At 39.2% G+C, this 14,082-nt stretch overlaps 1 protein-coding gene across 5 annotated transcripts in view; it reads right to left on the bottom strand.

Annotated features, from left to right (window-relative positions):
- LOC111564229 (myosin-10) overlaps positions 1–13,325 on the bottom strand; it is a 67,546-nt gene extending 54,221 nt beyond the window's left edge. For all 5 annotated transcript variants that reach the window (XM_035945150.2, XM_055009933.1, XM_055009934.1 and 2 more), the window contains exons 1-3: positions 13,170–13,325; positions 9,673–10,054; positions 304–460 (exon numbers count right to left, since the gene is read on the bottom strand). In XM_035945150.2, coding sequence (XP_035801043.1) covers positions 304–460; positions 9,673–10,017 — 502 coding nt within the window. In that variant the 5' untranslated portion in view covers positions 10,018–10,054; positions 13,170–13,325. The remainder of the gene's footprint in view (positions 1–303; positions 461–9,672; positions 10,055–13,169) is intronic.
- Positions 13,326–14,082: the final 757 nt, after the last annotated feature.

Here is a 14,082-nt window from a genome sequence, read left to right as displayed (position 1 = left end):
AAGACTCGTTGTGGTCTTAAAGGCTAGTTTACACTGTTAAATCACTTCTGATAGCACAAACACACATGGAAACACTTAATAGACAGTGAGAGTGACAATCCTATAGTGCTCAATTTGACTGTAAAATTAAAGTGTGTAGATGTGACATTTTTATGCACCAAAAAGACTTCAATCTGACACAAAGCCTTTGAAACCAATATACTGACATTCACTGACATTTAAATTGTGCTAAAGTGGCAATTTCTGCAAGTGTGTTGGACTGAGAGAGAATCTACTACACACAGCAGTAACACTCTGGCTTACCTTGTAGCATGCATCTGTATGCAGACTCTGAGATGGCGTATATGTGAGGGGGCATTTCGTGCCTCTTTTTGCCCCTGTACATCTCTATGATGTTCTCCGAGTAGATGGGCAGGTTTTTGTAGGGATTTATGACCACGCAGAAGAGGCCAGAGTATGTCTGCAAAAACAAAACATGGTTTACTGTTAATTCATCACTCATCAGCAATAATGACACAGTTAAATTTTTATAGTATTTTAATATTGATGTGCATTGATTATACTGAGAAGCAAATGGACAATGAATAAGCACAAAAGGTCACTGAGATCCTTTAAGTGCTCTGTTATAGGAACAAAATGATTTTATTGGATGCTGCCCATGTTTCTGTGTAGATTAAAATATAATTCTACAATTTTTACAGTTTTAACAGTTTTTAGAGTTAGTAAAATGCATCTGCACTCAAATATCAACTTCATGCAACAATGAGACTCAGGTAGGAACAACTTCATATTCTTAACTCAAACCTTTCTGGCTTTACTCTCTTGAGTCTTGCTTGCATGAGAGTCAGATTCACTGTAAATCCCTCCTTTCAGGCTGATGTGTGCCACTTGTTCTTGAGATGGTGTGTATTTGTGTTTTATGATGATTTGCATAATCCCATAAAATTGCCATAAAAGGCTACCATTTTGGCTTAGTTTGTGTGGAAGTTTCATTCACAAAAGTATTAAAGATAACTGAACCGTTCACCAAGCATGGCTTGCAAAGCCCTCTGTATGTGTGCTTCAAGTGCAGCATCAGAATAAATATTCAGCAGAGTAGAGAACACCCTGGAGAGCTCCCAACTTAAGCCGGACAAACTAAATACGCTTGTCTTCTTGGCAAAAAAAACAAAAACAAAATGATTAGGTCTGCAAGACCTGGGCTAAACCAAAGGATGATCCTTTACTTTTTGGCTGGTTAATACTTGTAAGCTAAGGATTTAATTAAGCTACATAAACCAATTTCTTTTTTATTTGTTCAGACCTAATCTTCCATTTTGCATTCAAGTATTCATTTCTTCCATCCATCCATCCATCCATTATCTATACACCGCTTAATCCTCACTAGGGTCGCGGGGGGTGCTGGAGTCTATCCCAGCTGACTCAGGCGAAGGCAGGGGACACCCTAGACAGGTCGCCAGTCTGTCGCAGGGCCACACACAAAGACAAACAAGCACTCTCACATTCACACCTACGGGCAATTTAGAATAATCAATTAACCTCAGCATATTTTTGGACTGTGGGAGGAAGCCGGAGTACCCGGAGAGAACCCACGCATGCACAGGGAGAACATGCAAACTCCATGCAGAAAGATCCCGGGAAAGCCGGGACGCGAACCAGGGATCTTCTTGCTGCAAGGCGAAAGTGCTAACCACTACGCCACTGTGCAGCCCGTATTCATTTCTTAGAAATAGGACTCGTGGTCTTAAAGGCTAGTTTACACTGTTAAATCACTTCTGATAGCACAAACACACACGGAAACACTTAACAGACAGTGAGAGTGACAATCCTATAGTGCTCAATTTGACTGTAAAATTAAAGTGTGTAGATGTGACATTTTTATGCACCAAAAAGACTTCAATCTGACACAAAGCCTTTGAAACCAATATACTGACATTCACTGACATTTAAATTGTGCTAAAGTGGCAATTTCTGCAAGTGTGTTGGACTGAGAGAGAATCTACTACACACAGCAGTAACACTCTGGCTTACCTTGTAGCATGCATCTGTATGCAGACTCTGAGATGGCGTATATGTGAGGGGGCATTTCGTGCCTCTTTTTGCCCCTGTACATCTCTATGATGTTCTCCGAGTAGATGGGCAGGTTTTTGTAGGGATTTATGACCACGCAGAAGAGACCAGAGTATGTCTGCAAAAACAAAACATGGTTTACTGTTAATTCATCACTCATCAGCAATAATGACACAGTAAAATTTTTATAGCATTTTAATATTGATGTGCATTGATTATACTGAGAAGCAAATGGACAATGAATAAGCACAAAAGGTCACTGAGATCCTTTAAGTGCTCTGTTATAGGAACAAAATGATTTTATTGGATGCTGCCCATGTTTCTGTGTAGATTAAAATATAATTCTACAATTTTTACAGTTTTAACAGTTTTTAGAGTTAGTAAAATGCATCTGCACTCAAATATCAACTTCATGCAACAATGAGACTCAGGTAGGAACAACTTCATATTCTTAACTCAAACCTTTCTGGCTTTACTCTCTTGAGTCTTGCTTGCATGAGAGTCAGATTCACTGTAAATCCCTCCTTTCAGGCTGATGTGTGTCACTTGTTCTTGAGATGGTGTGTATTTGTGTTTTATGATGATTTGCATAATCCCATAAAATTGCCATAAAAGGCTACCATTTTGGCTTAGTTTGTGTGGAAGCTTCATTCACAAAAGTATTAAAGATAACTGAACCGTTCACCTAGCATGGCTTGCAAAGCCCTCTGTATATGTGCTTCAAGTGCAGCATCAGAATAAATATTCAGCAGAGTAGAGAACACCCTGGAGAGCTCCCAACTTAAGCCGGACAAACTAAATACGCTTGTCTTCTTGGCAAAAAAAAACAAAAACAAAATGATTAGGTCTGCAAGACCTGGGCTAAACCAAAGGATGATCCTTTACTTTTTGGCTGGTTAATACTTGTAAGCTAAGGATTTAATTAAGCTACATAAACCAATTCCTTTTTTATTTGTTCAGACCTAATCTTCTATTTTGCATTCAAGTATTTATTTCTTAGTAAAGGAAAAATAAAATAAAAATAAATTTAATACAACAAGAACTCAACCAGTGGAGGAATTACTTAGGCAGAAATGATTGATGACATTCAATTTTAGTCAAAGCATGTACGTAAAAGTAATAAATAAATAAAGTCCCAAAATAGGGCAATGAAAATCAAACAAAAGAAACTTGGCAAATCATTCCGATAATATGATGAAATGCATCATATGTATATATTTTGTTTCAGATATTTTCAGTCCCATAATTCAGCCAAATTTTTCAGATGTAGGTATTATGATTTTTAATGAGTTATTTTTTTCCTTTACTGACAGGCAGGCTATTTGTAAATGACTCATATGACAAGTCTCATGAACTTTACTCGTACCGAAGAAAATTTCTGAGTTCCAAAAAATTGGGGAATCCCTGAAAGTCTCTTAAATCACTTGTAGGTGGCACTTAAAAATTAATAGGTTCATATGAATTGCTCCTGCATGAGTCCCATTGTGTTGTGCAGTTCATAAATTCATGGCTCATCATCAGAAATCTCCACAACTGTTGGTTGCTGGGCACACTGCCAAGCTCCCTACGGTATTCCAGATGCTTACTCCACTCACTTACCCTCCTCGTATGCTTAATTTTTTTTCTCTCTATTGAACTGGGAAAATTTTACTCCAAAATCCTTTTACTGACAACTGAAATTAAATGCAGGAGGTAGTGATTTTAATCTACACCAGTCTATCTGTCCTTCAGCTGCATAATGCAGACAGACATACTGTCAGACAGGCAAGGACAGGGTTAATCCTTGATATGTCTGCTGCTGCTGCAGGAATATTAACTCAAATGTGCATGGGGTGGATGGCATACAGCACGGGCTGCCAGATTAATTTTGATGGATAAATCATAACCACCTATCCCATCACAATGAAGCTTAAAATTAAAGTGAAAGCAGACACCACATCTTTTCCCCCTCTCTCTGTTGACACTTTACTTTATTCTCTCATTCTTGTAATTCTCTTTGAACTATGTAGTCAAAATTTTCCCAGCAACTCTTTTTCACCTTTCTAGTTTCTGTGCTTGGCTTGGCTGAAAAAGCACATTCTTTAAATTACGTTGTCTGTGGCAGCCAGTGGACTCCAGGGGGCCCAGGGCCTGCTAGCCCAGTTGTTGAACTGGAACAATGGTGACACAACCAAAGCATGTTGGGTCTCCAGAGTGGATTATGTTTGTGAGATAGTGAAGTAGAAAAAGGCTGAAAAATGCAACACAACTGTCACCTCGCTGGAGGTTAACAGCGCACATTCATACATACTCAGTATATATCTGCACACTAATACTGCGACCCTAAAACCATATTATAATGTTATTGCAACACTCAATCAGATCTGGGTAACAATTCAGTCTTGTAACTTAAATATTAATATACTGACGGCTGTTTAAATTAGTTATAGTTAGTTATTCTTTCAAGCATTACATTGTTCCTGTAAACAACAAAAAAGATGCCAAAATAAATGAACACCAAAAAAGAGGTTGTGCTGACATATAATATTGATTTATATTATTCAAGGCTTCACTAAAATCTACCTCTAATTACAGCTTAACAAATAAAACGTAATTCAAACACTTCTGGTAATAGAATCAAAGATGCAAAAACCATGTTAAAATTGAAACCCCCACAGATATCCGTATACTGTAGGAGTAGCACACTTAATGATATCACTGCTGGTGGTTGTGTTGTGCTGCAGCCCATGTGTGAGGAGGGTAGGGGTAAAGTCACCAGATGGCGACTCACCCACCCGCCCTCCCTTCCTCTTCCATGTGCACAGATGCTTTAGACACAACTCAGCGTTGCAACCTGGCCACAGAGGGATTTGTTGCTTTGGAATCACCAGCGGTATTTCCAAGTTGAACTCTAATATTGTTCTACATTTCTGGCACTGACTTTGCAATGGAAAGACCTCGGTAACTGCAATAGGCTGTAAACATTAAACTGATTTCACAGTAAGTGTCATAGCACCATCACCACAGTAACCCCTTCCAGACCCCCTACAGTGGGCACAGTGCCAGGCAGACAGATCAGTGATCCTGACCCAGCACAGACCACAGGCAGCGGGGGAGAGGGATGACTCAGCTGGCTGTCCTTGACGGCGAACCTCAGGGGGGTATTTGGGGGATTAGTAGAACTCTGACGGTAAGGGGTTGGCCACCAACACAACCAGGGATAACAAGATAGCAGCCAACAGCCCTAACAAGACACCAGAGTGTTGTGGTTCGTTCGTGTCTTAAATGTTGAATTTTGACAACGGAATGTCTACTCACAGGAAAATTACCAATACATCATGATAGATGAACTATTGTACAAATCAGTCTTTGAGTTAACACACTCTTGAGACCCCCACCCAGGGAAACTGTGGTCAACAGAGAAAAACTCTGACACAGTAGAAAGGCTTGCTGGCTCTCCAAAAACGTCCAAATAAATGTCTGTGAACCAAGCGGTGCTTAGCAACAGGGTTTTCTCTCAATGAGAAAAGGCGAAAAGATTTCTGGGGGTCTCTGCTATTGCAAGAATTCATTCTGATGTAACTGGGCTAAGTGGTCTTTATCGTGTCTTTTAGAGTATCTTCGTTAACTTTACAAGGAAATAAAAAATGTATTTGCCTAGCACAACACACTTTAATTATTTCTGTTGGTGTGTAGACTGACTGAAGATTCTGCTAGATTTTCTAAATCACGAGGTGCTCTTAATCTCACTCAACAGCCCTTGATTAAAATGGCAAACCTGTCATCAATGTAGGCTTTTGACTGCTTAAGAGGGCAAACTAACCCAAATTCAAATGAGGCTAGCAGATGAGGGGCTTCCCAAGTTAGTGGAACCAGGGCAATGACAGCTAAAAAAAAAACAAAAAAACAATTATTTGAAAGACTGGGTGCAAATTATCTATGAGAAATTACAGTTGAAGACATCTTGTGATGCCTACACCGAGCAGCAGAGTGTTTATAATGGACACTGGAGGGTGATGTTGCATAGAAATTGGGGTGAGCTGGTGTTTTACCTTAGAGAAAACCATAACCGGTTAAAAAGTCATACTGAAGGAAAAAATGACAATACAGAGTATGAATTACAAGAGCCCGACCAATTTATCGTCGTCTGATATTAAGGGCTTATATTTAATCTGCCTGGTACAGATAGATTGGTATCAGCATATTTGTTGTCAGATATGCACCTTCTTTGCAGAAGATAATGCAGAACAAGATGTTTGGTATAATTTTATAAATCCTGTCATCACACATTTGTCTATCGGAGCAACTCCATTCTTCACAATACTCTCAACACTGAACGCAGCACAATATCAGCAGATATATCGATACCAGAATTTCTTAATCCCTAAAACTGGAGCTTCAAAAGTGCTCTAGTAATCAGCATTATGATTTGTGATGATAAAAATGATTTTTACTGCTGTAGTTATGCAGCACAATCATGTAAATGTTACTGGGGACCAATAAAGCAACTACATGAAGATACAGCACTGCTGCTCAGCTGGCTCATAATATTGTCAATATGTGGGTAAAAAAATACAAATCTTGGACCAGCCTGATAATTATTTTCTTGATAAAAGATGCTAAAAAGAGAAACTCTTGTGACCAAGTTTCAGTTGTGAACAAAGACACCAATAAGAGGCAGGCTTAAAGAAACAGCCTGCCGATATAAATGTTCACACAAAGCTTTCAGCCTGGAGCTGCGATCTATCCTCTTCAGGACGCACACTCTGCACCACTGGACCAACAAAGGATGAGCATATAGTGCCCTGCATTCAATAATACATCACAGCGACATTGTGACTTTATCAGTTTTCTTTTCTCCTAAGCCAATGGGTCAGAACATATTTGGTAATCATGGTATAGCCATCAAAAATTCAATGACTGAAACATGTTGTCAGCTTCAGCAGTTTCCAATTCCTCCAGCCCAGAGACTCTTTGTCCTTTGTAATCTACTGCCAACATGCTTCACACATCCTAACTATCACATTTACAATCTCAAATCCTGTGTGAATGGAAGCCCGCAAAGAGGTTATGTCACTGCTATGCAGTGTTGGTCCAATTTATAAGGTCACACAATCCTCAAAAGCAGGACAGGAAAACACACTGAGTCAGGAATGCTATAGCAGCTGACCAACGGTTCTGCATGCTTCTAACTCACGCCTCTTAAAACTCCTTGTTCATTAACTTCACACTTGGGGGCATTGGCTTTGAAGAGAAATCAAAAAGATGGTAATATGGCAACACATAAAATAACTAAGCTCACAGATCAGAAGAAAGGCAGAACAGTAATAAACATTCAGAAGCTGACATGGATTGGCTGTTAATTATGAATCAGTCTTCTCATGGCAAAACTGAAAAATTCAGTTATTTCAGCAGACAGATGTTGCTTATCAGTGAACACAAAGAGCTCTGTTAAGGCGGTTGGTTACAGTGTGACTCAGCACTGGCTTGCCAGAGCTAAGAGATGGGGCTGGGGTCATTTCTTTCTTCTTTATAAGTCCTTTGAAAATACAAATACGTTCTTTACTTTGGCTTTTTTCAACTGAACAAATAAAAAGTGAACTTGATGACAATAAAACTGTAACTTATGTAGGAAAAATGGTGGAAAGGTCATACTGCACCTTGAATTTTGTTACAGAACATACAGAGAAAGAATCTGGAACCGATTATTAACTTTTCTCAAGTGACCTACGAAGAGGTTACCAATGATTTATGTTGCAGCATTTCCTTTGAGAGTTCTTATAAGGTCATGGACAGCAAACACATGGCAAAGCTCACAATGCTGCACGTTGCCTGGTCTAATGACAGGCTCAGATACACTACATTTAATATATAGATATATGTAGTGGTAACATATGTAGCTGTAATAAACTGGAAGAGCAGAGAAATATACATAAAACAGCAAAACAGGGCATTTTTCCCCTTGTTCTATCATGTTTGCGGGTGCCATTGTTATTAGTTGCTTGACGTGTGCATAAAACAATAAAAAAAATATTTTTTTGTAAAATAAGCAATCAAAGAAATTCAGATCCAATACTCAGCCAGGCCAAAAGTCTGTCGACCCCTACACTAAGGTCAAGTAAAGTGGGAAAAATATATTGTACAAATAAGTCACTCCACTTAGGAGAAACTGAATGTCTCTTCAAGTCCCACCAGAATAGTACTACCTACATATGCATTTTTTCCTTTAATCAATCCACTCAGGGACATAACGCTATGTGGCTGATGGTTTGGCAGGCCATCTACTGGATTCTGACAGTGATGTCATCATGCCCCATCAACACAAACACTACACAGAGTCTTAATTAACCTTTCAAATGTCATGACTTCATCCATAAAGCCTCCAAAGTTGCATCATACTGGCCAAGGCAGAAAACCACAGAAGTACATTCAACTGCAGCTCATCTCTTTTAAAACCTAATACAAGCAGAGCACTTGAGGAACTAGCCCTTGACCTTAAATGAAAGATTTGGTTTTAATTATCTGACTTTAAGACGAGAACGGTTTCAGACAACACCAGCTTTCAACAGTTTTTCTGATAATGTCTACCGTCTAACATTTTCATTAAAGCATATAATTAGCATTGGAGTGAATAAGCAGAAATTTGTCATCTTAATTTTGTACTCCCAGTAAAACCCATTTTCTTTTTTTTGGATTGTGACCATGCCTCAAAGTGTGAACTCCAGAGCTAAGGCCACCTCCCTGAGTCTCAGGTGATCCACAAGCTCCGTATCTGGGCTATTCCAGGAATGCATGTCATTAAGTGGGTCATAATCACAGGGGAAATCAGCAGATTATATGGGCCACGATGGCTTACTTGCTGAAGGAAATGCGTTTCTTAGTGTCTTGAATTCAGAAACCCGAGTATAAAATGCTGTGGAGATGTGTAAATGTTTTGGTTGGAATGAACCAAATATGTTTAATAAGCATGCTATGTATGTTCTACAGTTCACCAAGTCATCTTAAAAACACACACATCTATATTCTCAATTTTAGACTTAGAGCATCACTACAAATTAAAGGTCCCATGAGAATATAGTATTGAGGTAAAGTGCACTACATTATATTACACTGTTGACTGATTTGTCTTCCCCAGGGATTACAATTGGCAAAACCAAACAAAAAAACAAAAAACAAAATTGTGAGTTTAATCATGACCTTGTATGCCAATGTTCTGTTGCTTTGTTGAAGTCCTTTTAGCTAGTAGGAGCACATGTGATGAAGAAATCTTTCTCCACCTAATTAAACTATTACTGAAGCCATCTCACAACTTGATGGGTAGCACAAATAACCACATAACACTCACTCACATGTTACTGCAACAAAGACTGAAGCTAGTAAGATAGATTCACCTCCATGTAAAAACATTGCAGGATTTTTTCATTGCAGCTCCTATTTATCAGTTGGCTGCCGTTATCCCAATAATTAAATGCAATAAGTGATTTGACATTGCAATGACACGGATAACATAAACTCTTACTATGACAAAGTGATAAATCATTACAATTAAACCGACTATCCAAATAATCATTTGTCAAACCTAAAGACATTTTTTTTGTGTTTTGATGAATCTGAAATACTTACATAGATGAGGCCAGAGTAGTATCGGTCTTTGAGATTGTGAAGCACAGATGCCTCGTTCAGGCAGGTGAGTTCAGCCATGTCCTCCACCTTGCTGAACTTTGGCGGGTTCATCTTCTGGATGTCGTCCTTGTTGACCACCGCCTTCTTCCCGTTCTCTGCCAGCTCCACCACCACCTCATCTCCACGCTCCTCACGAATACTTGCAGCCTCGAAGCCATGGCGTTCTGATGGGATCCATATTAGCCTCTTGGCAGTCCAGTCAGCCTGTGCCGCTGGGTTGTACACCACAGCGCGGTCCACAAAAAGGTACCGCTCTGGGTCCTCCTGCCCACTCCTCTGTGACATTGCTGCTGGAGACCAGAAGCAGAAGATTCTAGGCCACCTGTGGTGAGGACAGATAGCACTATGTTCAACTGACCAACAAAAAAAATAATGCTGTGACGGGTAACATCGCACTAGTGAGTTGCCAAAAGAGGTCCTTTTCTTGTCACACATTTGACTTCTGTATAATTCTGTATAACTGCAAACAAATCAGAAATTTAAGTTGACTCATATTAGCTGGTTTAGGCCAAATATTATATATGATTTTTTACAAAGATAAGAAAAAAAGTGTGCTTGGTTGTAGTTAAGGTATAAAAACCAGCAGTAAAAGTGACAGTGCCATATTTTGAAGAATCAGTGACAATGCATAGGAGAAATACTCACCACCAAAGTTAATACTAATGTTCCAGCAAAAGAGTTGAAAGCATCACATTTGCTACTAGGAAAGCACTGTCCTTCCATTACCTTCTCTATTTACATCACAGTAAGATTTCTGATTAGGTTATTTGGGGATGGGCCAATGTTTGTAAGGTTTATAGACTGTAAACTTGTTAACATGCATTGCTTGGTTTACAATGATACATCTTAACTTCAAATTAGAACCATTGACATTTAAAAGCTAGCCCTATGTGAGTGAGAGACTTTTGAGAACTACCTGCCACAGTACATAAAATTTTATATCACAATACCAATTCTTCGTGTTAAAACATTTTCTGAAAAACAGACACTGCATTATGCAGCCCTGCTGATTGATACACAAAGCTGAGTATAGTGGCCAAATACAGCCAGAGATGTTAAAAGGAGAACTACTAGTTAACAGGTATAGCAAAATCACTAACGGTTGCTATTTATATCACATTATAATAAAGACTGCATATCATTCAGGCTTGATGGCAAACTATTTACATTAGGTCTAACCACTGGATTATATATAATATGACCATTTCAGTTAAGATATCGATTCTACCAAGCTCCAAACAATACAGCTGAATATTGCTGGTGGTTGACTGTTTTTATGATGACTCAGTTTCTGAAAAGGCTGTTAAGCGTTGGCTCTGAGAAACCTCAGACAGCAATGACTGGAATCCTTCAAATAACAACAAGTGATTGCATACAAAAGAAGCTGAGGTCTCAGTACCAAATGCTGCTGTTTCTAATTTCAACATTATTGTTTCACTGAACAAATTAATAAGAACTAGTGCACTTCAGGGCATGTCTAGTTGACTGACAAGTGTCAAAGCAAATTACAGTCATGCATGGCGTTTGCTGCTTTCCTGTCATTACTCTGCAGGGGGGCTGCGAAGATTAGTCTTACATTAAGGTACCACAATTAGAAAATGTGGGTCAACGACAAACAAAGGACCCTCTTGGTGCACTTTCGTACAATATGTGCACAATATGCTGAAGACAAAAATAAAAGTGAGTGTTAATAAAATACAAATAATCCCAGTGTCTAGTAATTCATGTTGAGAGGATCATTTTATAAAATAATACAGAATAAATGTCACAGGGAGCACCTGCTATTTTACTGTTGTTTTCATGCATGTTTTCTGTTCAAATGAATGTCTTTGGAATTTTTGTTGTTTAATTTGTTCACTGTATTTTTCCAGAAAGACTTGTTTGGCCCACACAAACTAACACGTGAGTGAAGCCTCCATCCCTGTGCATAACCAACCCACACATACAATAACTTCACCAGCAAAAGCAAATTAAACTGGGATGGCATTGTTCAATAAAGACAAGGTAAAAACATCATCTTTTTTGTATTTTACACCCAAATGATCCTATCGGTCTGGTAATTATTTAGATGATTTGCAGAGATCCTACTATGATCATTATTTTATAATTTTTTTTCAAACATTTCTCAATTTCAGCTTCTCAAATGTGAGGATTTGTTGCTATTTATTGGCTACTTTCAGAGAATATTGTATATTTTCAGGTACTAAATTGCTGGTCAGAAAAAACAAGCATTTTGAAGATGTTACCTTAAGCTTCAGGCAATGGTAACTGGCATTTTCTTACATTTTACAGGGGACATGATTCATAAAGAAGACAATCTGCAGATACACAGATATTTTTGAATGTACACTGAAATTGAAGAAGCCACCTTGGGCTTCGGAAAAGAGTGAGGGTCTTTTTAAAAATCATTTTCAGACATTTTATGTACCATATAAACAATCAATAAAATAATAAAGCAATAAAATTAAACGCAGCTCTACATATAAGGGGTGACTTTTCCACCACGTCAGCTGAAAACAGACAGAAGATAGTAACTGCTATAAAACGTGGCACTTGATGCCTTCCACAGCTGATGCGGAGACAAGTCATGACAGGAAGCACCACTCCAGCTTGTGTCTTATTAACCTCAGCTGATGAACGCTCGGAGAGATATTTAACCTACAATCAGTCCCATGCTTAAATCAGGCGCTGGTTAGAATCTGGGTCAGGTCACGGGATGGTGGGCCAGTGTGGCTGCTGGCTGTCGAGTTACTGCATCTCCTCGTTCAATCCCTATATCTATCACGGTACAATATTCCAGCAGAGAAGGTTCAAGAAATTTCACTTAGCCGTTGAAAACAGCTCGTCGTGGGCTGATATGTAGCTCCGCCAGGCCAAACAGCTGCATCGGCTAGGTTAGCTTGCTAACGTTAGCTCAAAGTTGGCGTGCTGTGCTTCATATCCCAGCCGCTCGAAAAGATGCCTGCAAGGACTCGACAGCACCGGTTAATCACTTAACCAGCGGGGTTGTACTGGTGCTTTTATTACGGCGAAACACAATAAGGCGGACAAATACTCATACGTTGTATAATTTCATATGGAGAGTTTCAGGGATGAACTGTGCAGCCTCCTTAGGCAAAATCCCATCATGGGTGTGGGTGGCTCAAAGACGTCTGGGTGGGGATAAAAGCAGGCGGACAATGACCACGCCGTTTCACATGAGCTCTCAAAGGTTAAACTTCTAAAATAAGACACTTGCAGCACAAATATCAATTTGAAACCGTTAAAGGCTGATACAAAGAGCACAATGACTCTGCGGCGCCGGCTAACATTAGCAAAGCTGATGATCCTCCATCATTAAAAAGTCATGGCACAATAATCCGCTAGCTAACGGTTCCCGCTGCTAACCTCCACATCCTCACTGAATTTAACGGTCCTGGCTGCTCTGCTCAACTTACCGCACACAGTCGATGAAGAAACCCCGTCCAGGCGTCTATTAGTGTCCAGAAGAAAAATGTAATAGTCCTCCAACGCGTGCTAAAATAGTCCCTTGCCCGCTCTCTCATCAGTGGTACTCCCCCACCATCCAGCACCCTCTCAACCGAACTCTCCCCGGCCCGGGAGGATGCACCGCACCGCCGCACTCCTCTCCGGCAACGCCCATAACACCAAGCTGGATTGTGATTGGCTGCCAAAGTCTAATACCTCGCTATGATTGGCTTAGAAATAATAGCCATCCTAAAACTTTGATAGTTGACGACTGCCGCTCAACATTTCAACACCTGCAGACCGGTGGATGCTGCTGCTGCCGCTGCTGCTGCTGCTGCGGCCTGTTGTGGCTGTAGGACATTCCGTTTGTCATTGACATTTATATTTATCGTTCTCTACTACACATGTATGATCAAAGATAATAATAAATTCTGCAAATGTGGCATCTTCTATAATTCTAACCTTATTGAGAAGGATGTTGTTACTGTGTAATTTTGGTATTTTCTTCTACATTTCATTATTATATATCGTATCAACCTATTATCTACAAACTCATCTTTCTACCTACGCATGTATAAATCTTGCCTAATTCTTTGTCCTGTTTTGTTGGTGTTCTTGGTTGCTGCATCTTTAATTTCAATAATGTTCTTCCTTGGTATTATCGAAAATATTGTCATAATAAAATAAATGACATTTACATTTATCATTCTCTGCTATACACAATGATCAAAGAAAAGAATGTCAACAAATATGGCATATTCTATAACAGCTAATCCTATTGTAATAAATGCTGTCACTGTTTCAATTTTTTTTCTTGTATGCAGTGTAATTATTATTTTTTATTTCTATATTCATCTTCCCAGTATCTACAGAGTAACCTGA

The sequence above is a fragment of the Amphiprion ocellaris genome, chromosome 4 (genome assembly GCF_022539595.1).
Source record: "Amphiprion ocellaris isolate individual 3 ecotype Okinawa chromosome 4, ASM2253959v1, whole genome shotgun sequence".
Classification (NCBI taxonomy): Eukaryota; Metazoa; Chordata; class Actinopteri; family Pomacentridae; genus Amphiprion; species Amphiprion ocellaris.
Note: the sequence above shows the minus strand (reverse complement) of the source record. Positions and strands in the feature narration are given on the sequence as shown.